The sequence below is a fragment of the Lathamus discolor genome, chromosome 8 (genome assembly GCF_037157495.1).
Source record: "Lathamus discolor isolate bLatDis1 chromosome 8, bLatDis1.hap1, whole genome shotgun sequence".
NCBI classification, from domain to species: Eukaryota; Metazoa; Chordata; class Aves; order Psittaciformes; family Psittacidae; genus Lathamus; species Lathamus discolor.
In genome coordinates, this window is record NC_088891.1 from 13,430,568 (window position 1) to 13,455,836 (window position 25,269).

A 25,269-nucleotide genomic window follows, 5' to 3' on the forward strand; every position below is an offset into this window, starting at 1 on the left:
TAGCAAGAGAGCAGTAACGTAAATGCACATGGCAGACACGCGGCTGTTAGTGACCAAGCTCCTGAACGGCTGATTGGACTGCCTGCAACCAGGATGCTCAGTCGGGATTGACGCTGCCGTGACAGTCCAGCCAGCAAGCAGAGCTGCTCTAGAGAACCTGGCTACGGCAAAGTACCTGTTACCACTATTCACTACATGCTTCTGCAGCTACTTCTACCCAGGCTCTGTGGCACAGTGCTCCACTAATTATCAGTGCTCATTAGTAAAGATCATTAATGCCATCTTACAGATAGAGAAATCAACAGCAGAGTCAGCCACAGAAACCCTTCGTCCTTCTGATCTAATCACCAGCTTTTCCCAGAATTGTTCTGAATCTGAAAAATGCAAGCAGGGCTGTTCAGGACACAAACAGCAGCTCTGGAGTGAAGATGATCCCGTTGCTGTGAAGTAATTTCTTTTCATCAAAAAACCAGAAAATCTCCATTTCCTACTAAAACAATTTTCTCATCTCAGAGAGGGCTCTATCCAGAAAACCCAACTGTATGAATAATAAACACACTGCAAAATAACAAGGATAGAAATTAGCATTTATATAGCCTGAATCTTCTGAAGACCATACATGCTTTATACAGTACTTTTTACTTCCAAAGAAAAAGTTCAAATGAATGATATTTCAAAAGACTCCTATGAGCTGGGTGAGCTTAACTCTATTTTACATACTGCAAAGAGGAGAATGAAGAAGAAAAATTTTACCCCAAAGCTTTAAGAGCAGGAACACAGAAAGTACAGCCAAGCCCCAGAGCAGGCTGCACAGTAACTGTGACTGGAATTTCAGGCACACACACTCAAGCAGCACATATGCAGTCTGCACTGCCTCCAAACGCCCGCTGAGGCCATCAGTAAATGCTATGCAGAGGAAGCAAAGAAACATGCATGGAAAAACTATTTGTGGCTTCTGTAGCTTGAACATCCTCCAGAAGGTCTGGGGTTCTCTTTCTGAGGTGGTCAAATAAAAGCTGCTGATGAAATTATGAAGGTAAATTACAGATCAAGTTGTTAGTCTCAAGCCATTACCAAGCCCCCAGGTAAGAGCACAGCCCCAGCATCTACTTCATGTTGCACAAAGACGTAGCTAGAGGAGCCTCTGGTTCCATTACACACTTGGGCATTCATTTAATCAAGCTGGCGTTCATTTAACTGGATGAAGGCATCACTTGAAGCAGATTTTCCACATTTTGGTAGATTACTTGAAATGACTGAGTGCTGATTTAAATTTAATAGGAAAGTGTTAAGAAGATCAAAGCAACCTAATTTTATGTTCTCAACTTCCATTTAACACATGCAATAGGTGTGAATGACTACAGCACAGTTCACACATTCCTATACACCAAGCTGCCAGCCTCACTGGGAAAGTTGTGGGAAAGGACAACTAGTCAGCTTGGTACCGGGTTGTGTGTTCCAGGTTCCAAAGACTGCACTGACAGAGATGCCAGCCTTGGCCACATGAGAGTGAAAACACCGATCAGCGACACCTCTTGTTACAGTGGCCATGGGTCCCACTACACACGCTCTTGAAGGAGGCCCGTGAGCCTTGCAGTACTGATGAGCATTTCCAGCTGGGAAAGGAAGAAGAAACACTCTTGCTTCTTCCCCATTTCCCCTCCCAGAACCCCCTCCCAGTGTACAAGGGACAGCCTGCAGTTCTGTACATCAGGAGGTGGAGTGAGTTATATGGATGCTCATGGTCAAAAAGAGCAGCAGAAGGACGTGGAGAAGTCCAACTGAACACGTAACATCTAGGCTTAAAGGAGACAAACAACAACAGTTTTCCTCTCACACAAACAGTTCCTGCAGTGAGACAAAAAAGAGAGAACAATTTCTTCATAGGACTGGCACTGTTCTCTCTTTTTCCTCCTGTGCTCTTCCCAATAGCAAAAACCTCAACCGTATAATTCGAAAATAAGAAACTTCTGGTCTGATTTCAGGAGCTGCCCAGCACAGGAGATGGGCAACAACATAACAAGCCTTTCATTCGTAGCTCACCAGCTCTGTTTCATGTATTAAATATCATTAAATATATGAAGGCTCGGGAAGCTCAAGTCCTATGAAATGTATCCTCTGATGATTAAGCTGATTTTAGCTTAGTTCCTGAAGTACAAAAGGCTTTTAAAAAAAAGCAGTGCAACCTCAGGACTACAGACTTATGACAAAACTGTCAACAAACCCAAACTCTGTTGCCAAGAGAGGAACACCGAAGTAAAGGTGTCTCATCCTAACTGTCACACTCCTGAAGGGCATGTGTGAGAGCATGGGAAGTGCACGCTGGTTTTGCAGTCCCTAGTCCCTCCTGGGGAGCTCAGGAGGGGTAGGAAACACAAGGATCTTCAGAGCACTGCAGAGGAGGGGGCTCCCTGTCTTTGACAGTAACGAAGAAATGAGGTTGAAAAACCTTCTGCTTAAGAATACTGTTGCTAGTTAGCCTAGAGTTTCCTTCCTCCATGCTGTAAGATACGAAGATGTACTCTTCTCCTTAGTGCTCATTAATGTGCCTAAGTGATCCATTATTGTATTACTGTGTAAGTATGCACACACATACACTTTTCATAGATTTGCCCAGAGAAGATACAGCTGGCTCTGTGTGAGCCAAAAACATTGCTGCCGTCTCTTCTGCAATGAATATTTGTGCCTGCAGCAGCTACAGCAATCATGAGAAACAAAGGGCTCACTCATTGTCTGCAGCAGAGTCCTCTTGCATTGCCCTGCCAGCGCTCCATCCACGCTCAGAGCAGCTCTTGTCTTCCAAAGTACATTAGTCCATTGTTTTGCTTTAACACACTGGAGTGGCCATCCTCTAGCATATTATTCTTTCTGCTTTTTGGCAGAGAGAAAGGAAAACACAACAGAACGCCCAAGATCACACTCGACATTTGAAGAAGGAGAGAGGACAGAGTAACACAACACCCCAAACACAACAGCGGCTGTTACTGCCACAACCCCAGGGGAAGACTTGGCATGTGGGCATCCTACCACACAGCACGATAGTCTGTCAAAGAGGGTGGGCAGTCCTGCCAGGCAGCAGTGTAAGCTCAGCAGAAGGCTCTTGTAAGTCATTAAGCTTTTAAGAGACAAAATGCTACATGAAAAGAAAATTACAAGTAAAACAGAATCAAAATACTTTGGACAGTGTATGACATGTGGCAAGAATTCTTTTTAATGGCTTAGCATAAGCAATGGTCCATCTAAAATGTAACCTCGGCTTATGCCAAATGAAATATTCACAATCAGGCTGCATAAAAAACACAACTGAAAACCAAAATAAACAAAGTAAATCCTCGGAAACGCAAGTCGCAACAGACGAGTTCTTTCTCGGGTATAAATAACACCTTTGGAGTTATTTTTAGTTTAACTGTTAGCCCCCAACCTTTGACCTGACATTCTGAGTGCTTAACATGTCAGCAGTCAGGAAAAAAAGCTATAATTAAAACTTTCAGCCAATGAAACAAGTAAGTAGGGCAACAACGTTATGTGTGACACCACTCTGCAGCCTGATGCCACAATCCATTATCTGTGCAGTACTTTTTCATCCTCTTTGGGCTTTTTCTCTGAATAAAGTAATAATTACATGATTTTAAAAGATGACTTTAAAAGATGATTTTCAAAAATTTTAAAATTAGATGATCTTGAAAATACATGTGCAACCCCAGCAGACTAAACCATTGACTGGGAGCAGTTTACCATTCATGGAAACAGAAAGTATTATGTTCAGGCATCGGACAGGGTCACATTCAGCTTTTACCATTTCTGAACAGTGCAGAAGAATAAATGAATGAGAAAACCAAAATAAAACTTGTGTTTTAAGATGACAGGCCCAAACATTTCACAAGCTGAAACGTGAAATGAAAGGCTGAGATTGCCAGCAGATTCGTGACTTGATTCACGAATGTTCCATATCCATTATCTGAGGCTTACATGCTTTAAGAGTTATATGAGGGTAACAGCTCTTGCTAAATAAAAGAACATTATGGGAAAAGTAACTGGTAATTTAACATAGTATTATCTATCACAAAAATAATGCTGATCTCTAATTTTGAAAGGTAATATTCAGACGCTGTATCCAAGCCGCACACAACTCCACTCCTTGTGACAAGTAATGGCTATAGAATGAGCAATAAATGTCACTAATTTTTCATACAATAATTTCAGAAAAGAAACAGATTTGTGCATAAGGCTGGCACAGGCTGCTAAATTTTAAAGACAATTTTGCTTTCCCTACAAAATTCTGTCGACAGGCAATATGTTCATGAGAAAATTTACTGCCAGAGTGCCAAAACAGAACAGATACAGGCTTACCTAACTCCTGGAAGCTTGAGATTACAATTACATTCCAATACGGATTTTTTATGCTTTGAAAAATGACTGCAAAATTCAACACTGAAGACTGCTTCTGTTCAAAGAAGGTTCAGCACTTGGGAAAAAGAATGCTACAAACTGACCTGAGATAGCTTACATGCAGAAAGGGGTTTTGCAGAATACGAATGAAATGGCAATATACAAGAAACCAGAAAGTGGTTTAAAAAAGTAATAATTTAGTTTTCAAGATGTCAAAAAAAAAAAAAAAAAAAAAAGCCTCGTTGAGGACATGCACGTATTTTAATGCAACACTTTCAATAATTTTGATTACTACTAACTTTAAATTCTGTATTTCATAGAAATCTAAGGGAGATGCTTTCAGAAGAACGCAGGAAATGCTAGTCCCAGGGAGGTTACAGCTGTTGGCTGCAGCAGAAGCAAGAGCAGGTCACTGGGCACCTTCTATGCATACAGTGCTGCACCAACACTGACTAATCTTTGATAGCTGTCAGTATCTAAGGCAGCTTTTAACGATTCCAGTTGACCAATGGAAAAATTGAGGCAAAACACAAAAAACCTGATCAAGCAATGAAACATTAACATTACTAACATTAAATGCAGAGTTGTCATTTTTCAAACCATTTTCATTCCTTAAGATCACTACACCCACTTAAGCTGGTTCCCTCAAAAACCAAAAGCACTTACTGCATCGCAGCCATTATTTCCATGGTAGACTGTCCAAACAGATCAGGGTAAACAAGACATACAAACTGAAAAAGCCCTACAGATATCTTTGTTTACCTTCTTACTCTATACCATTAGAAAATTCCCCTCTGAAGCCGGAATACTAAAACAGTTAAAAACCTACTCATCAGTGAGCATTTCAGAGAAGATTAAAGAAGCTCAGAGCTATCCAAATTAATCATCAAAGCACAACATTGGTTTTTTGCTTCCTGTGATTGATGCATCGGATGTACCACTTGATCGTGTCTTTCAGACTCATGACTCCACAGCAAATAATGTCAAATAGATGTATATAAGCACACACACCACAAAAAGCATCAACCTGGGAAAATGAGCAAAAGGAATACAGAACTATCGGTATTTACCTCAATATTCCTATCAACCCATTCGTACCCAAGCCACCAGCACCTCTACCTGGGAAAAGTGTGTATTGAACTGCTGATTTTAAAAGATTCTGATATGGACTTTGAATGCTTGGCTGTGATGAACTACTTCAAAGCTGAGTTGTCTCAATGCTGTGCAACATAGATGAGATAGGCAGAAAAGACTAGAGCAAGATATCCTTAATATAAATTGAAGACGCCAAATAACAGGGCAATTTGATGAGAAGAACATTAGTATTTACTTTGCCTTTGATCCTAAATCATCTGCATTTGTTTACCTTGAGGACGCTGCCACAGTGATGATGTTTTTAAGGAAGCTTCTTGTCAGGGTGGTTTGAAGGCCACCACCTTCAGGTCATCTTCTCCTCCCACTGCTCCACTGCTAAGAGGTTTAATTAAATCTAGTGCCTTTCTTTCTTTTTTTGTGGAGTTGCTACTGGCTTCTTCTTTTCTTTTGGAATAACAGGTTTAGGTTACGGCGAAGGGCACCAAGCCCATGGCATGTGTCAGTTTCATGTTTCATTTAAATCAAAACAGCACAAACTGCTGCTAAAGGCTTGAGCCTGCAAACATTTCTATCTCTTACTGTTTCAATGCAAGAACAAGAACGCAATAAATAGCTTTTATTTAACCTAGCAGTGATAGTCTGGCCTGCTTTATCCCATTGCTGTTCCTCTACTGCAGTTCTGTGGTAATAAGGTAGACCTGTAAGCCTGAAATTGCTTCACATTTTCAAAACAGTGAATTTCGAATGATTAAGAACCTGACACAAAATGCCAGGAAAGGAACCTTGCGACTCAGGGAACATCTGAGATAGATCCTGCTCTTAGCACACACATAATTACCATTACATTGATGTGTGATGTGCCCATCAAAGACAGAAAAGCACCTTAGCAATATGCCATTCTAGAGCTGAATGACGGCAGCAGGAAAATCAACCCAAGAAAATAACTTAAAACCCAGCGACACTGCTGAAAGGTCTGACAGGATGCATTCTGCAATGCCGGCGTGTTTGAAACTTAGCTCCAGCTACTCTGAGTGCCGCTGGATTAACCAGGGACCAACACAAACCTGCTTCGAGCTAAATGACATGTTTTACACCCTGCACTATAAAGCACATTTCCAAGCTCTGCAAGGATACAGGTACATACATGTAGCTGACATGATTAAGTGTCTCCAGCAATGCAAACATAACTCTGACCTAAGTAAGCATCCTATTTTTTGTAATCAATCTCTCCGCATCCCAGCTGCATGTTTGTGACAACGTGTGACCAAAATAACCTGCAGTATCTACAGTCAGAACATTCCCACATCTTTGTATCCAAGAGTATGACTAAACAACTATGTTTAATAAAGATCAGTTTCTCTCCCACTAGGCAGCTGTAACAAAAACAAGAGCACAGGGAACTTCACCAGCTTCCTCATTGATAAGAGGAAATCAGTTTACTGAAAATAACTCAATGAAACCAAAAGCAGTGTGAAAGCGCTCGGTACCATTGTTACTGCTCTATTGATGTTTCCAAATAACTTAGAAGTACTGATGTTAATAGAAATAGAAAAATGCATCTAGTACCTCACCCATTCCAAACAGGTTACTCAGTCTGGGAATATTACCCACAGGAAAGAACTCCTTTCCTGTGAAATCCTTTGGCTTTCATCAGGTATCAATACAAAGTTAAGAGTTCTCTCTAGTATTAATTGTTTTTTTGTGAGCTTCACAGAAAGCAGCCCGATTAACTTATCAAGAAATGTAGGAAGGAACTTCCCAGCTGCAGGTGGCCAGTCCCAGCAGGCTAAAGGAAGCACTGCCTTCAAGAGACTGAGCATCTTCCAGCGGAGGAAAGAGAATGCACAGCAGACAAATACAGGGAAAAGAATGCAGCAAGAGAAAGACAAATCTGTGGTATAAGATGAAATGAAATGATTTTGCACATCTCATCTGAAGGCTCACTGATCATGTCTGACTTCAATTAACATTGAAATAAATAGAGTGTTTCCTAAAAATACCAGTGATTGTAAACTTGAAATCAAAATACAACTGGGTTTGGTCTGGTTTGGGTTTTTTTCCCCTTAGAGCACTCTTCTTTCTCAGCCTGAAATGAGAGACACAAGGATATTTACAGAGCTCACCAGCCTGTCCTCTCCTCAGCACCTGCCCTCCCAGTCCCATGTCACTGCAGGTCCCAGGTTCACTCTTTGGGCAACTGTGCTCCACTTCTGTGTGATGCTTCCAGCGTTACAGTTCCTTGCTTTGCTAAAAGACCAAAACTGCTTCTCACACTTACCCTAAAATGAAAAGCAGCTGTAAAGCCCACCAGACCCAAAAGATTTAACATGAGTCAGTGCAATATATTTAGCTTCACCTTTGCCTGAGTGCGGTGCTGTGTGGCAGCAAACAAGGCTGTACATGTTTAGCAGCACTTGTACAGTGCAAAGGCCTTTGAAATTCAGCCCAGGGTGTGCAGCATCTGTTAGGAGCCATTATAAAAACTGGCAACTCTACAAACCCAGGATTAACTTTTCAAACAGAAGTAATTTAACTGTTCAATAAACAAATAAATAAGGATTCATTCAGCAGTTTTCTAATGCTCCGATGGAGAACAGCAGCAGCCAGCCCGGGCAGCCTTCCCAGCACTGAGGGCAGGAGGCAACATCTTGCCCTTCCATCAACCTTTGAACAAACAATTTAATCACAAAGTTCTCTGCAGCCCAAAGTTCCATTATCCCCTGTTTCTGGATTTGGTTCTTGGCCTCATTAACACAGGAAAGCACCCCTGTTTTGTCCTCTTACTTTCCAACCACTTCCTACAGTCCACACAACACAAACACATCCTTCCATTCTCTATGTAGCTGGTGAGCCCCTTTCCCTAGGAGGTCACATTCCTCAGGCGGCACCAATAAACACCACCCAGTGTTCTACCTTCACCTGTACTGCAGGAAACCCTTTTTCCCCACTTTTAAAGCTTCCTTCTCACAGTGCTCCCCTGCACAGCGGGCACAGTCCCTCCTTCCCACTGAGCCACATCATCCCCGCATTCCCAGTGCTGAAGCCTCCAAATTCACTCGTATTGGCACATCCCAAAAGGTGCGGCCTGCCACAGACAATGTGTCTTTTCCACCCTAAAAGGGTGGTTGTGTGGATTAACTCTTGTAAAACGCCCAGAATGTGCGAAGTGCTATGTAAGCACTAAGGATTATTACTAGAGACTAAAGTGCTTTGAACCATTCTGTGATGATGTGATGGAGGGAAGAAAAAGTGAGTTACCAGTGCTGTGCCCCAGGAGCAAGCGTCACTTCTTGAATGGAACAGCACCCACATTTTTCGGTCTGTTCCACCTGCACACACCAGTTTATTCTGTCTGGATCTACCATGTTCTGACCTAACACATCCCGGCCTTCACAGACATCACGCTTTAAAACATCAGAGAACTGTTCAGCTGCACCTTGAGTCACAACAATTGCTCCCGACTAAGCAGTAAATTAATTCCTTGTAAAATTATTCATTTTTAATAGGCACGAAACACTAGTTCAGCAAACCATGCTCTTGAAGCACGCTTCTATATGTATTTCGAGCTTAAATAGCTTTTGAAGCCTAACCGTATTCCTCACAGACATCTTTAGCTGCTGGAGAAAAGACAACGTTCTGAGCACAGGACAGGGGTTTGGAAAGCAAATATTACTGTGCACCATGAGTTACCTGGCACAGAGACCCCTGCAGGAAATGAAGACATGCAAAACATAGCATGTTATTTTTGTACACTGAAAACAAATCAGCTTTGGGAGAATGTTACCAGGAAACCCACTTAAGTGCTGCATTATCAATTGCACATTCTATTCTCATATATTTTATTGTCAAGCTGGTCTGATCAAGTCATCAGGCACTGGGTCAGGATATTCAATCCAGGGACTCTATGCCCTGCTTTTGCCACCTTGGTGAACTCACCAAAGTTGCTCTCCTACCCCTCGTCGGTTTCAATTTATAAAACGGAAATAATAGTACTGATCACTATCAGTAGAGGATATTTTCAGGACTTTGAGGTAGAGGACTATGAGATCTGCTCATAGAAAGTGCCAAAGGTGAAATATTACTACTATACATAACCTGAATTCCCTTGAGTCTGCTCCGGTTGCAAACTCAGCCACTCCAGAACACCTTAAGTTCACAAGCATCTTTTGGTCCTCTTCAACAACAGCTTTGTCAAAACGTTCTGCAATACTCAAAACCAGCAGATGGACCTTGTTTTAATTAACAAACCGTGCCACTTGCCATTTAATGGTAGCCAGGAAACACGGCTCTCGACTGTAAAACAGCAAAAGGTGAAAAGATAATGAATTGACGGCAACATCTCTCGACACATATAAATGAAGAAAACTGAGGTCAGCACATGCTGCAAAATCATGACAGATTGCACTCCAGAGCACAAAGATGAGCCAGCACTATGCAACTGATTTATCTGGGGATTAGTCAGAGGTCACTCCTGCACTAGTTTAGGAAAGCTCATTGCTTAGCTACCAGCAGGACACCTCACATGAACTTTCACTTCCAGCTACCACCATACTTAACCCTTTTGTTGCCTAAGAACAATCACTGCTTAGACAAGTAGGTCCCTGATGTTACGTTGATTACCCCATCTGCTGTCTTGTACCCGTAACATCATAAAATGTCAGACCAAAAGTATAAAAGACTAATCTAAAGTCATCTGTTCTCTCCAGAAAGGACAATTTCCCTTTTCATTCTAATTTTAACAATAGAGCCCCAAAATTGCCATCTCTTTTCAAGGTATTTAATTCAAAAAGTCATATGTCAACGCCATAAGTCAAAGAAGGCTGTTGTATGTTTGTACAGTACCCACCACAGCAGGCTCTCATTTCATCACTGAATGCAGATCCGTGACGGGTTGTTAATCATCCCCCTCCCGACTTCTGCCAGGGGAGAAGAGAATATCCATTTATCAGACACTCACAAGCAAAGCAGCAGCTGATCAAATGCGCATTTTTGTAAGAGGACATCATGTTGGGATGCCTGGAATAACTGGAGACTGCCAGTCAAGGTGCTTTCAAAGCACCTACTCAACAGCTCACCAACCTTCGTTTTCAACAAAAAGTGACAGGAGAAAAAGTCTTCCTGCAGCTAAGAGCCATCAGATACATGCCAAGAATCTGACAAAACAGAGAGGCAGCCTTCTTATTAAAGGTAATTTAATGAAAAAGATAAACACTAACATTGAACAACACTTTGTCCAAACAGAAACAGCAACACATTGGAGACTGATGCTTTAAACACTAATGCTTTCCATCTTGGCATTTGTTGAGTTTTACAGGGATCTCATCAATATGTAATTCTGTTTGCAAATGTTACTTTCAACTTGCACTCTGCTAATTAATCAGAAGAAAATTTCCAAGTTAATTTATTAAACTGAAAAGCGCTGAACTCTGCTGTATTTGTCATCAACAACAAGTAGGATGTAACAAACCAGATCAACAAGGTGCTGATAAAAATACGTATTAATTACTGCAATATACCCTTACTAAGCAGGGGAAGGAATCTTCTGTAAGAGTGATTTAGAACTTCTTTCCCTAATAGTGTTAGGAAACTGATAATCATAAGTCTCATACACTAATGCATTTCTTAGCAGATTCAAGAGTATAATCATCAACATCTTCTCTTATTGCAACCCATACAGTTAAAAACGGAGGCTTCTGATGAATATTACAAAGAAAATGAGCTGCACCTGCTGATGGTTGATTCCTACTGAAATTGTGATGCTTTCCAAAAAGAATGAAGTATTTGCCAACTGCTGCTTTGCCTCAATTTGCATCGTTACAACAGAGAGAGGTGACAGTGAAGACTCAACTTCTTTTTTGTTAGTAATTTGGAAATGCTGGCTTACAAAAGCGTGCATCGCAGTTCAACACAGGCAAACACTGTTTGTGGTTTATATTTCTGAGACAAAAATAAGTTCTTCAATAATAATTTACTTCCTTCTAAATCACTCATCTGCCTGAAACATTGCCCCAAACCTGTATATGTTCGCTCAAATGAAGCAAACCACCCATCGCATACCCATGAGGAGAGAGACCGCCGACTGCAGGTCCCAGCTCTTCCCAAAAGCACAGCTTGTTACAGGTGTTCCTACAGAACCACAGCAGCCCCCAAATTGCTCTGCACAAAGCCCCGTGGCAGGGAGAGAGCCCCTCAGGCAGGTCCCCATCCGACCGATCCTGCTCCTTCCCACTAGAACATGCTCACAGGTGGATCTCCTCCTGCTCAGACAAAGGAAGAGGTGGGCTCTGGTCCAGATCACGCAACTCAAACCAATGAAGTTACTGATAAGTATGAGGCATACATAACCCTGGGTCTAACACAACTTAACTGCAGTGGTAAAACTAGATCATTGCTTATTTTGGGCACAGCAGAGGAAAGAAACAAAACTGTCAAGACTGCACAGAGGAGTGGTCAGAGGTGGAGATAGAAAAAAACGGCAAAAAGATACAAATGAGACAGAGGAAACAGAAGGAAAAAGCAGAGAGAGAAGAAACAGAAGAAAGAACAATCCAAGATGAGATTAGTCGTGAAAGAGCTGTGCACACTTCCCTGTGCTGAAATCAATAAGAAGCTACTGAGCAAACAGCAATCACTTATTTCATTGTCAGCTCTGGGTAAAGATGAACCATATTCCTTTTCACTGGAAACTGGTGACAGAACTGCTGCTGAAAGCAGAAATAATGGATGCCCACAGGGGCACACCACAGCCCAGACACACCACACCATTTGGCTGACTCTATGCAGAAAATTTCACATGCAAAGGTATCCTTATGGGCTGCTTTATACTGCAATTAACCCCATGCAGTTGCTGAGTACCACTTTTCAGGCACAGACCAGATGTAAGCTCCATCCCTGTCATTCCAGTGGCCAACATTATTGCACTGTATTTTTTCTGAAGACGGAAGGCAAGTATTTAGTGTGCAATCACTGGCTTCCTGACTGCTGTCATGGGGCATCTTCTCTGGCTGAAGATGACCACAGAGGTCATTTAGTTACAACCATGCACGTGTAGGGAGTTTCTCAGTCACAGCAGATGAGTAATGAAGCTGGCAAGAACAAATTTCAGATCATTAAATTAGAAGTTAACAAGAAGACCCAAGGAGTAAATATTTAGAAGAGCTCACGGAAGCCTTATGCATAGAAGCGTCATGACTAATTATTCCAGTGAGCATTTAAAGATGGAGTTAGGAGAGATTAGAAACAACAGAAAATTAGATCTCACCAATTAATTACATGCATAAATACAGATTAATGCCATATGAGTAGCTACCACATGAATATTCAATGCAATTATTGAAGTGTTAATGAAAGAGTCACAGACAATCCGATTTCCATTTTTAAATAACCAGCTGCAGAAATGTAAATCGGCACATTTTTGTCTAACTTCTTAATTCAGGTGCAAATGTGATTTGTTCAGGGTGTAGAAATCACAGAAGTTAAAGGGCAGGACAACTGCTCAAGGAATTGGAAACAGCGTTAGAAAAAGATATTCAATGAGCAAAGGCAGTTATGTCCAAATGACAGAAAAAATTCGTAAAAATAAACAAGAAAATAAATAGAAAGAAAAGGAAATATACATCAAGAAACTAAACAAACACTGAAACTGTTACTTCAGTGCAGGGGAATTCTTTTCATTGTCATGGTGTGCTCAGGTTTCATTTCGCACCAACGGAAGTCCTGCCAGTTATTCATAAAAGAATAACAAATCGTTTATAAAGCACTGTAGACACGCAAAGGACTTTACTTCATGAATGCAAAAGGATTATTTAAGATCACTTCCATGCTTACATAATTTCTCATCATTTGTTTCAAAAAGGACCTTCCACCGCATGTTATTTGTTGTTATTCAGGACAGCAGAATCGCTGGAGGGTGCAGCAAGAGCTGAGGAGCGGCAATTAATACAGAAAGAAGAAAACACAGCAGAAACTCTAGCCAAAATCTCAGCCCCCTGAGTCTTCCTCCGGCAGCAGAGAATACAGATGGTGGCAGATAGAAACCTCCACTGCACAAGCTTCAGTTATGGCATCATTCCATTTCTAAATCCTGTCATGCGCTTATAGATCAAGCACACAGAATACAGGTGATCTGGCAACCTGAAAATTCAACACAAGTAAGAGGTAAGCCCACTTCAGACTGTGGCTGGAGGCAGCCAATGGAGAGAGATTCCTCTTACTTCCACTGGTTATACTAAACACAACAATTCTGGGAATCGAGGTTACATCCATCACTGACATACTAGTGCAGGTCACTGCACCGTTCTGGCTCTCATATGGATTCTTAAATTAACATATAGCTAATTTCTAAGATGAAAATTTTATCATTTTCAACCCATTCTCCCTGTGCTTCCCCCTTCTGCAGTATACTTGAGGGCAATCGCAATTAACCCAGAGATCTGCCTTGGTTTTACAGGAGTAATTTGATCATGGGCTGTACTGTCAACAAGGAAAACTGTATCGGTAGCTTGCAGCTGACCATTAGGACACATGGGACCATCTTGTTAACTAAAGACCACAGCGTAGCCCAAAAGATCTTTATCTTGGAAATGAAACATTGCCAAAGCTCCTCAGGTTGGCAGGCTCTCGGGGTGGAGGGGAAGAAGCTTCGAGAAAACACTCTCCCTGGGTGACAAGCTCATTTTCATGTAATGTTTAAAGAAATGAGGATTTCCTGTGCAGCTGTTACAGTGTCCTCAGAGACACCGTTTCAGAAGCTCTGCGCAATCGTTCCCTCTGCTCCCTCTTAAATCTAGCCAACAACAGCCACAGGCAGATTACGTAGCTGGGACTTTACCATCACAACCAGGAGCCTATAAAAGCACTCATAAGCTGAGCGATTTATTTTTAATGCTGTCAGCATCACATATAAATACAAACCAATTCAGAATCTGGTGCTTTCCTCTTTAAACATCCACTGATGGTTAAAAAGTATCTCCAAACTTTGCTAATCAAATTAAAACATCCTAATGTTATAAAGCTCTGGGATAATTTTAGACCTATATACTGACCAGATCTGTGGCTATTCCTGTTACCTGTCAGCAGCCATGATCTCTGCGGCATTCATAATGCTTTACTGTTCACTAACTTAGGCAACTTATCCTCCTGTGAAATGTACTAAAACACTGGATAAAAGACAGATCTTACAAAATACTTCACGAGCTATAAATCAAAGAGAAGGTCACTGGCCAGGAATTTTTAGTTTTATTCTTCTTGGAAAAACAATGAATTCAAGAGCTGTGGTCCACAAACCTGGCCATCTGCTTATACGCTTCTTCAGCCACTGCAAAAATATGTGGATCCATATCCCCCATATTTTGGCCACTGTACGCATTGATGATATCTTCGCCATAGATAGGCAGTTGTTCATAAGGATTTATGGCCACTAAGACGATACCTAGAAAGGAAATGGAACAATAGGAATTATTAATAGGTGTTTCAAAATAAAACCAAAAAATAGCTTTAACACCAACTATTGTTCTCAGCTTTCTAAAAATATTAACTGGGGAAGAATAAGAATCTGATATTACTGACGCCAACAGATACTTATTCTGACCATGGTTTGCATTTAAAAAGTATCAGAAGAGCTAACTTCTACTCTGCCACAGGAAACACATCAGGGACAACTTCTTACTTTTTCTCTCTGTCTTTTCTAGCACGCATACGAAAACCAGATTCAGAGTGTGATGACTTGAAACACCACCTGCTCACTGCAGTAAACCAATGAATGTGCGTTGTACTCCCCTGTGTATTACTGTGAATTACAAATGATAGCGATTTGTGAATTATAGCTACGACACGGCCTCACGACCAACAGTTTGCATACGTGAAGCGTGTTAACCCTTCAGCTGTTATGCTGTGACCAGTTTTTGTAAAAAGCAACAAACTAGTCATTGTGTAATTTGGATTCCAGGGCATCTCTGCGTGTCAGGCAGGACAACCTCCTGCTCAAAAGGATAAAAAACCTCCCATTAGATATATTTCATAGGGCTGATACACAGCGGTATACAGTCATGCCAGGAATTTCAGTAATTACACCTCTAGAAGGCATCACAAAGCACTCGTGTGTGTAACTGCTTACACCTTCCATTTTCTAGTTCTTAGATCCCAATTGAACACGTATCTGCCTCTTTTAATACCATGCAAGATACAGAAGTGGTATCTGCATCACTGAAGTGGCCATTTTAAATATAGAATTCCTTCTCACATATGTATTTTGGTGCCTAGGAGTGCTTAATGCAGGTGCAGACAGCTGCATTGTGACTATAGCAAGCATGCTACACATGCTCCTTGGCCAACCACCCCTGAAGGGCCTGCACCAGCAGCATTTCCACAGCACTCAGCTCGCTTCTAAATTTACCCAGAAATTCACACGCACACGCAGAGACTTCCTCAATGCAGATCCCAGCCCTCTGCTCTGTGCAGATCAGTGTTGTGATAAGCTAAGAAAATTTCCATGGAAAAGCTGGGAGCCGGGAAGTGAAAGCACCTACAGTCTGGCACCGCCGCTGGGAGCATCATCCCGTTTCTAAATCCTGTCATGCACTTACAGAGCAAGCACAAACCCCAGCAAAAACGTTAAACAATAGAGTATCTGTCACAAAGAGATCTGAGAGACCTCAGTCTATTTCCTCAAATATACAGCAGGTTTTATGTCTAGACACACCCCTGTAAGTCAAGTCAGTGTTTTTCCATCAACCATGACTCCACTGAAATGACTCAGGAGCTCAAATGAAAAGTCTCTATAAAACTGTATGGCAAGCTCTAATGCTGTAGTGATGAGCCAAAACAAAAGGGAGTTAAGAGGGGGAACATCTCAGCACCAGCAGACTTAAGCAGTATTTTTGGTGTCAGTTTTTAACATCTGCCCTTTGTAACTGACAAGTAGTAAAAAGTTAAGTAACACTGCTCCAGGGAGCCGAGCCTTCCAGGCTTGCAAGTCTAATCAAAGAGACACTGAAAAAAAGCCATGCGACGCTTCAGACAATTTCCTCCTGCTTTTGGCTATGTTGGCTAAAGTAAACCCTTGAATTCAAAACAAGCAGCCCCGTGACAAGTCTCCAGCATATTAAATCACGTATCTTCAGTAGCGACCTGTAAAATCAACAAACAACTACCATCTGGAAACATCCAAAACAGGAGAGTTAGGAATTTTGTGCTTTGTATGGAACTTTCAAGTCAGTCCGTCTCGCAGGTCTGGAATCCAGACGAATTTATATATAACTTTATCTCCACTAAATCATGTATCTCCACTAAATCATGATATTTTAAGAAATATCATGGCCCGACTCAGATCAGATTTATGTGCATTTTTGCTCCTACAATTACACTAACTTAAACTCCTGCTACTCTCTTTGTCATTCATCTTATATATACACCCAAAATAAGTGTATTTAATTCTCTTTTTAACATATTCACCCATCTGCGGACAAACTGGATATTAACATAAATCATTTATTAACTGAAAGTTTGCTCTCCTGCATAGCAGGCAGTAGTTTACACATCTGAACTAACTAGCAGTATCCCTGACTTTTCATTGCAGCCGTAACAGTTTTTCCACATAAGCATTCAGGTTTTCCTTTTTTCAACTTCCTTCATTAATTCTTCATTTCATATTCCCAACAGTAAAGCAAAGTTGAAAATCACCTCTGAATTGCTAGTAAAAGGCTGACGTGAAATTAAGAAATCAGTTTCTGTTTAAGTTTGGATTACTTCAAAGTGAAATCTTAAAGGACTTAATATCCATTTGACACGTTACACTAAGACAGAGTGGTTGAAATCATTTCTGGGGCCGTGGACATCTAGTTCTGCTGGTTGAGAACAATTCTCTTGGTGGATTAAAATATTTTTCATCTCCTTCAGGCTAAATCAACTGGGCCAGCTCAAACCACCTTCATGAGGTATTTAAACTAACCTGGCTAATGTGTGAGTCAGATTAAGGAGGCAAATGCAGCTCCTTCCACAGGCAGAGCTCTAAGGCAATAATCTTTGCAAATGGGAAATTAACTTGTACTCAGGACGGGAAATGACAGGGCAGTTTGAAAGGTGAATGTCTATGGCCAAAGGATCAGATTCTGAAGGGCTGACACACCAACTGTATTTTCTTTAGCTTGTAACATAACGTACGCACGCCTACATCCCAAGCTAATAAATCCACCGCATACTGCGTTCCTCCGGTCTCTTCAGGAAGAGTTAAACCTCCTTCACCTGCACTTTCACCACCAGGACCCCCCACGCTACTGCATCCACGTTTCTAATAAACCCACATGTAGCTACCAGAGTCATCACTTGAGGCTTGTTTGGAAGCAAAGCAGCTGACCAAGCTCCACCATCCCACGCCCTTTGGCAGACCCATCCATGAGGAGCTAACTGCCTTCCAGCACTATGAGAAATTATAAAACCAGCCAAACCCACAAGTGAAGCTGCACTAGGGAAAACATGAGAACAACATGCTTTCCCAAACACGTCAAAACAGAACTAGCAGATAGCGCATTCCTTTTGAGAGCCTCTTCAATGATGCTAAACACAGAGCATATTGTAAGCAGCCAAAACATGAACCGGGTAGGCTGCCTTACGGGAGAGGTACAGCGGTATCAGCAGGCACAGGACCACGAAACTCAGAGTGAAACCCTTACAACCTCAAGCCGTGAGATTCCAGTTGTGCAAGGCCCTTTCACAGAATGTTTCCTCATCAAGAGCTTTGGGTGGGGGCACCAGGGAGTGAAACACAGACAATGCCTAAACTGGGGAACTGAGGAAGTCTCCCAGCGCAGGGACCAGTACATGCACCCTCAGAAGGGGTTGCCCAGAGAGGCTGTGTTATCTCCATCACTGAAGATACTCAAATCTCAGATACAGACTGGTCCAAGACCTGAGCAACCTGATCTGGTCAGGCCTGTTTTAAGTAGGGAGCTTCACTGAAGATTTCCAGAGGTCTCTTGCAATCTAAGTTATTCTGTGCCTCTGGCCATGCTCTGACTGCATGATGGGATGAGACATGGGTATGAATCATCTCCCACTCCTACAGGAATGAAGACTGGCTGCAAGCAGAGGGTGGCAAAGTCTGATTCAGTCCTCCACAGTCTGGACACTTGAAAGCAGGACTGGGAACAGAAATACTCTCCTGAGCATCCACAGACTAGGAATAGCCAGAGTGAGCAAAATGTGTCAGGACATTAATGCCTACAGTCTGTCCATAACAACATGTTTAACGTGGTGGTTGCCTTAGCTCTCCATACACATCACCATAGGTGGAGCTTTAACAGTGACCAGAAGAGAGAAAATCTGAGCCTTGGTAGGTTCTATATGCAGAGCAGGACAGAGCAAGGCCTTCAGCTACCTGCAGCTGTGATTAGCAGGTATCTGTCAAGGGCCACCTTGCAATATGACTTCCCTACTCAACAGTTTGCGAAACAAATGAAATTATAAACAGCAAGTCTCATAATATATGATAACATCAAGGAGGTTCAGTGTACTTGGAATACCAAGAACTGGGACTATCCTAATAAAGTCTGATTAGAGACAAAGTTAAATTGTATATTAAAAAAAGAAATAATGGGGCATGTTTTCTCCTGGCATTAACTGGGCTACAATGGATATGAAATGATAATTTCACTACAGGTACTGGAGAAATGTGTCTTTGCCTTGATCAGACAAGAAGGAAATTTTCAATATCTAGTTTCTAGCAAGCACATCATCGTACTATGTTTTGTTTGAATAAAACAAAGGTAAAACATCCACTAATGATTTAAACTGTTTCTTATGCAGTGGCACAATGTCCAAATGCAGATAAACTAGAGAAATATTTGAAAATTTACAAAGTTTATGTGTATGGAAAGGTTACATGAAAAGTTAACAATGTTTGGACTAAACACTGAGATTTAAAAGAAACACATGCACACAAAGTCCAGAACCATGACATCTAAATTTTGAGCCTAAATTATCTCACAATGTTTCTTTAAAATAGACCACTCAGCTGCAATTCTGCACTTACGATGAAATTCCCATTAAAGTAACTTCCTCTCATTCTGACCACCTGAAAATAACATGTGCAATTACAACTTCAGGTAACCCCTTAAATGGTATTTTTAAAACCAAGATTGCTCCTAATTGTGACTGGACAAGCACTGGCTCATGCACTGTTACAGATTCACTCCTATAGTTGCACTGCCTGGAAAAAATGAAAAGGAAAATAAACTGGTATATTCTGTACAGAGAGGGAGGAGCTCAGTGCAGAGGTAGGCAATCATAGCTGGGCAATAAACCCACCAAACAGCAAGGCTTGCCTCCTGCCTCTGCACCATGTGAAGCCCTCCTCTAGCCTATACCTATTGAAGTAAGCCTATGGGGAACACTAAGGCTCTTCTCTGAACCTTAATACTGTCAAGTATACTTGAATCACTTAACAACCACAACAAACATAGGGGCTTTCAAAACAATAGCCCAACATGACCTGTCATTAACTTACTTTAAGTTAAAGGCAGACATATCAATAATCAAAGTCCCTTTTCCCATCTAGGGCATTCTCTGTAAAGATTATGGTATGAAAAGACTGTACTTGCCACAATAGGTATAGATTAGTTTAGAGTCTATGAATCGAACTTTGAGGTTGTGCAGAACAGCAGGTTCATGGAGATAACTGAGTGCTGTGAGGTCATTTTCACCAACAAGTATGTCGGGGTTTCGCAAGGGTGGGAGTTCCTTCGTCTTTGGATCTAGGCAATATTCTAGGTCCTGAAAATCAAATGAAAACACGTGTTGAAAGAGCTGGTGTTTAGGTTTCCTCATTCAGTCCCTCCAGTCATTCTTCCCAGCAAAAGATGCCCCCCAAAAATAAAGCAATATTTAAACTATCTGGTGATTTCTGCTTGGAGCTCTTTCTCCAAAAATGTTAAGATTTCCAAAAAGGGTTTTCTACATATGTATATACACACCAGGCAACCATAAAGAGACATCATCTTTTTAGACTATTACTTAAGCAAACCCCTTGCTTTTGCTGCCTATTTTTTTATTAAATAAAACAAAATATGCTATATGAAATACCTAACCAGTTTTTCCAAATTATCTTCCTCTTGAGAGTAACACAGGAAGCAGATTCCCATCAGCCAGCTTCATACACTAATACAACACGAGAATATGGCAAAACATCATGAGGAACACATACACTGCAAAAAATGCTACTTACAATTTTTGCAGATGAAAATCAATCTCTGGCACAGATGGTTTAATTGCACCTGTCTCTAGATCTAAAATCACTTTATTTACTTGCTATTTCCTTGTCCCCACATAATGTCACTTAACTGGCAAACACCCCTACTCTGCTACATGTAAGTGTGAGGCATCACCACATAGCCTGGAATACATGGAGGGAAAATTAATCTCATCAGATTAAAAAGGTTGTACTCATATTGTGATACCAGAAATTTGAATCAAAGAATGAAATTCATTCAAGTAAGATATTTTATTTAGAAGCTGTTCTATATATATATAGTCTGCTCTTTTTACTTTATTGCTATGTGGGCCTCTACAGGAAAGCAGGATCTAAGCTGCCCACTCGTAAGAAAAAAGAAGAAAGTAAAAATAAGTATTTCATCCCCTGCATTAGATCTACATTTTCCATTAGAGGATCTGAGGAATCACCATCATTAAAACTAAATAATCATTTAAGTAGCATCAAAAAAATGAACAGGCCTTTACTAGAAGGAGCTTTTCGCAGACTCGGCATAATTTCTGTCCACTGTATACAGCATCATTTTTGTCATGCCCTTTATCTTTTCCCTTTTTTATCTTTATTAATCTTCTGCTCAGCTTACAAGTCACAGTTCTTTCTCTGCAACACTGTTCTCCTAGCAACACTGTTCTCACTGGAATATCAAACCAGGGCTATAGGTTAAACAGCGCAAGCAGAAAAAGATCATGCAGCTGAACATAACAGACAGTTGGATAAAAGCAACCATTTTTTAATTTTATCTTAAAAATCAGGCAAAATGAATTTTTCTAACTAAACAGTATAATTTATCACACCAAAAATATAGCACTGGAAGTCAGTGGCTAAGTGTAATTGCACATACATAAATACAGATATATTCTGACATAATGCAGCTTCCTGCATTAGATGTATCAGTCTCTGGTCAAGAACAAAATCACCTTAAGAACACTGCAGACTTACCTTGCCTTCTTCAAGTCGAAGCTGGAGGACTTTATCTCCAGGTTTATAGTCTTTGAGAAGTTCTGCTGACTTCCAGACCTCCTCTGGATCAGGGATCCAAACCCTGGCATACTGCAATACAGTAACAACAGCAAAAGATCATTGACTGCTTGTGGCAATATAGTTAAATCATCAACGTACATGACACCCAAGCCATGGGGTTTTTTTTCCACATGGATGTTTAACAGCCAAGCCCTTGCATCTGAATAACTGAGGTAAGTTGTTCTATTGATAAAAGGCTATACAAGCTTAATTTTATTCCCCACCAGAAAAAGACATTTCCCACACAGAATAATGTTACAAGATAGACATTCAATGTTGAAAATCTACAAAGAAAAGAAATATCTGTGATTTTAGAGAGATCAAATACTTGGCTATAAAAAAAATTAGAGTAATTTTTCTGCGTAGGTTCTAAACGCATTTGCAGCATAACATTATACAGCTCTTTCTGCCTTTTTTTTGTCCCCCAAAGAGAACACTTTGGCACATCTGTGTTAATTCAGGCAAAGCTACCCGATCTCAAGTATTAAAAGCTCTTTCCTTCGTAGTTGTAAATAGGGCAAGTTTAAAACAGATTATCTCAAAAATGCCAATAGAAAAAAAACTGAACAGATTTGGTTGAAAAGGCCCCCAAATACTAGGAAAAAGCCCTCAACAAAAAGCATTCCAGTTAATGCCTATTTTCACCAAACTTTATTCATAAAAGTAACCCAGAACAAACATATGGCCTGCTTTCAAAACCAGAAAGTATTTTTAACAGGGTAAAGACATAATGGTCATGTCATATTCCAGAATCAATTAAAGGTGTATGGAAACCACCTAGTTACTTACACAGTTGCATATCCATGCAAATTAGTACATACGAAAGAAGCTCTTGAGTAATACAAGGAAAACGCTAAGACATTTTTAATACATTAAAGCTTCTGAACTGATGCTCTTGCAATGCCTCGAGAGCACTGAGATCATCCCATAGCCATCACCTTTGCAAACAAAACAGCTTTTTGGCTTTAGAGGTGCAGCCATGTTACAAAACACTCTCAATCCACTATGCTATTTCAAAATAACTGTTAAGTATTTGACAAAGCAAACACTTGATGGCAGAGAAAACTGCATGTGCTCATACAGCTTCATCACCTAATCTTACATAACTTGTCTTTGTATAGCATCTTCTGCCTCAAAGAACGCTGAAGCGCTTTTTTTCCCCCCTCTTATTAACCCAGTTTTCCCTCTACTTAAAATGGCAAACTTCTTATTTCTACTCGGGATCCTTTGAAAGACCAAACTTTACACTGCCACCTTCTTGCAACACGGGAAATGATAAAGTGCGTTCAGCAAACACAACGGGTTGATGAGCAAGGCTGGAGGAGCCCCAGCCCCTGGACCAGGAGAGGGATACGCACCCTGCTTGGATGGAGGCTGCCAGGAAGGCGCAGCCTTCAAACTTGACAAAGCAATCTGCCTCCCATACCCAGGGTGTTTCTCAAGAACAGACCACGTAATTCACAGCAGCCTAAATCAGTGGCTTTTACCCTTAACACTCTGCAGCCTTTAAAGCACTGCTGCTGCCTTTGTCTAGAAAGCTCCTAACTCCTGAAAAGCACATGCCATGGATGTAAACCAATCCTCTCCACTGAGTGAAAGGAGAAAAGTAACGAAATAAAGAATTAAAAATTGGTTGCAAACCCACTTTCTTTGTTCCCACCACAGAGTATGCTGTGCTCCCACACCTCGTCTCTCTTCATCTTCACTGGATGTTTATGCCAGCCCTAAGAATCTAATTTACACAAAGAGAAGAAATTGTTCTTTGTAGTGAATGTGGCTGTGTTGGGTCTTTTCCCCCATCAACCCTTATTATTTTCATATGTATTTGCTATTGTCTCCAGTACAAAAGTACAGTATTACTTTATCATTTACACCCCTTCATCCCTCTCTCCAAAAGATAAGAATATTGATGAATTATCTGAAAAATTAAAGATCCCAAAACAATTCTTCTGTATGTGCTCTTGCCATTGACAGAGAACACTGTATATAATAACAGCAATGGAGGCCAACAGAAGGGCAGTGGAGCAGCTGGGAAATTAGCAGTGGAAGCCATGACTTGGGCACTTGGATTATGTGTTTGTTTTCAGCCCTGCTGTATCCCAAACTCACAGGCTTAAAAGCCTTGTTCAGGTTAAAATGAAGGTGTGTGGTAACACATGTATGTGCCAATGCAAATACAAACCTACAGAAACTGCAGCATAATTCCAAATTAATCAGGATGTGACCATAGGGGTGCAGCATTAAAGCCAAGTATCGCGATCAGAAGCAATGTCTTCTTTCCTTTACACTTGTTTTTTAAACAAAGGATTCCCTATAAAACTTCAAACTTACCCCAATGTACTTGTTCACAGAACTCTTTTACCTGAAAAAAATCAAAGCCCTGCCAGAAAGTGGGGAAGTTTTCCAGTTTAAAGCAAAGATGCTGCAGTGTCAAGCTGAAGACTGAATGTCTACCATGAGGTTTCCCCCCACCCCAGCTATGGCAGCAGTTCCCCATCCTCAACATTTCTGATGGATGTTATTTCCCATTCATCACAGGAATTAAGAGAAAGCAAAGTAAATGTAACATGAAAGAGGAAAGCATTTAAACACTGTCTGGCAAAACAGGTTAGCAGGCTGGTTTCCTCTAGGCTACACAAAGAAAAGTTTCCTAATGTAAAAAAGGCAGCAGCCTTCTAAGACACAAATACTGCTAACTTCAGGCAGCAAATGCTGCATAGCAGTTTCTAACTGCATGATCTATGCCAGCATGAAATAGGCACCTTTAATTTATTCAGCTGAAACTGTACATTTTCTCCTGTCTAGAGAAGGGAAAGGGAAAGGGAAAGAAGAAAACAGATCACCATAGAAACTAGGTTCTAACCCAGTTTACTACAGACAGCTGAACCTTCCACATGACATAACCCCACAGATACTGAAATCATCCTATGAGCGGTAAGCTGTAGCTTTTCATTGCCTAGCCTTAAATCCCTGCCAAAGAAAACACCTGGTAAAACGAAGAAGTGGGAGGAGAAAGAGATGTTCCTTCTTATAAGAACTGAATCATTTCACAACATTCTCACCTCCTTAATTTAGGAGAATGATTTGCAACATAAGATTTTCAGTCTTTTATATAATCAGTTGGTGTTAAAATCCCATTGCTGGCTAGCCTTTAATGGGATCCAATCCTACCGCAGAAATTAAAGCACCACCACTGCTGCAAACAGAACCGAGGGCCTCTCTCCTGGGAATTATCTTACTATCGTCCATTCATCCCTCTTTATTTACTAGTACATAAAATCAAGTTTATGACTACATTAATACTAAAATATGATAAACTTGCAGAGACACCGATTTACAAATCAGCCCTCTAAAAAGGGAAGGAAATTCTAGCCTAAAAATGACCATAAATTCTAAAATTATAGCACTGAAATGACAATAAAAATTGCAGCAAGAATCAAATGAACCTCATTGAAATTGTGCCTGATTCTGATCAATGAATACTTTACTCTCTAATAGTTCGA

General features: G+C 40.9%; 1 protein-coding gene across 1 annotated transcript in view; it reads right to left on the reverse strand.

The window, feature by feature from the left end:
- Positions 1-25,269, reverse strand: part of MYO5A (myosin VA) — a 91,528-nt gene that overhangs the window by 59,890 nt on the left and 6,369 nt on the right. Inside the window, 3 exon segments of the mRNA XM_065688763.1 lie at positions 14,770-14,914; positions 20,079-20,250; positions 21,686-21,796. Coding sequence (XP_065544835.1) covers positions 14,770-14,914; positions 20,079-20,250; positions 21,686-21,796 — 428 coding nt within the window.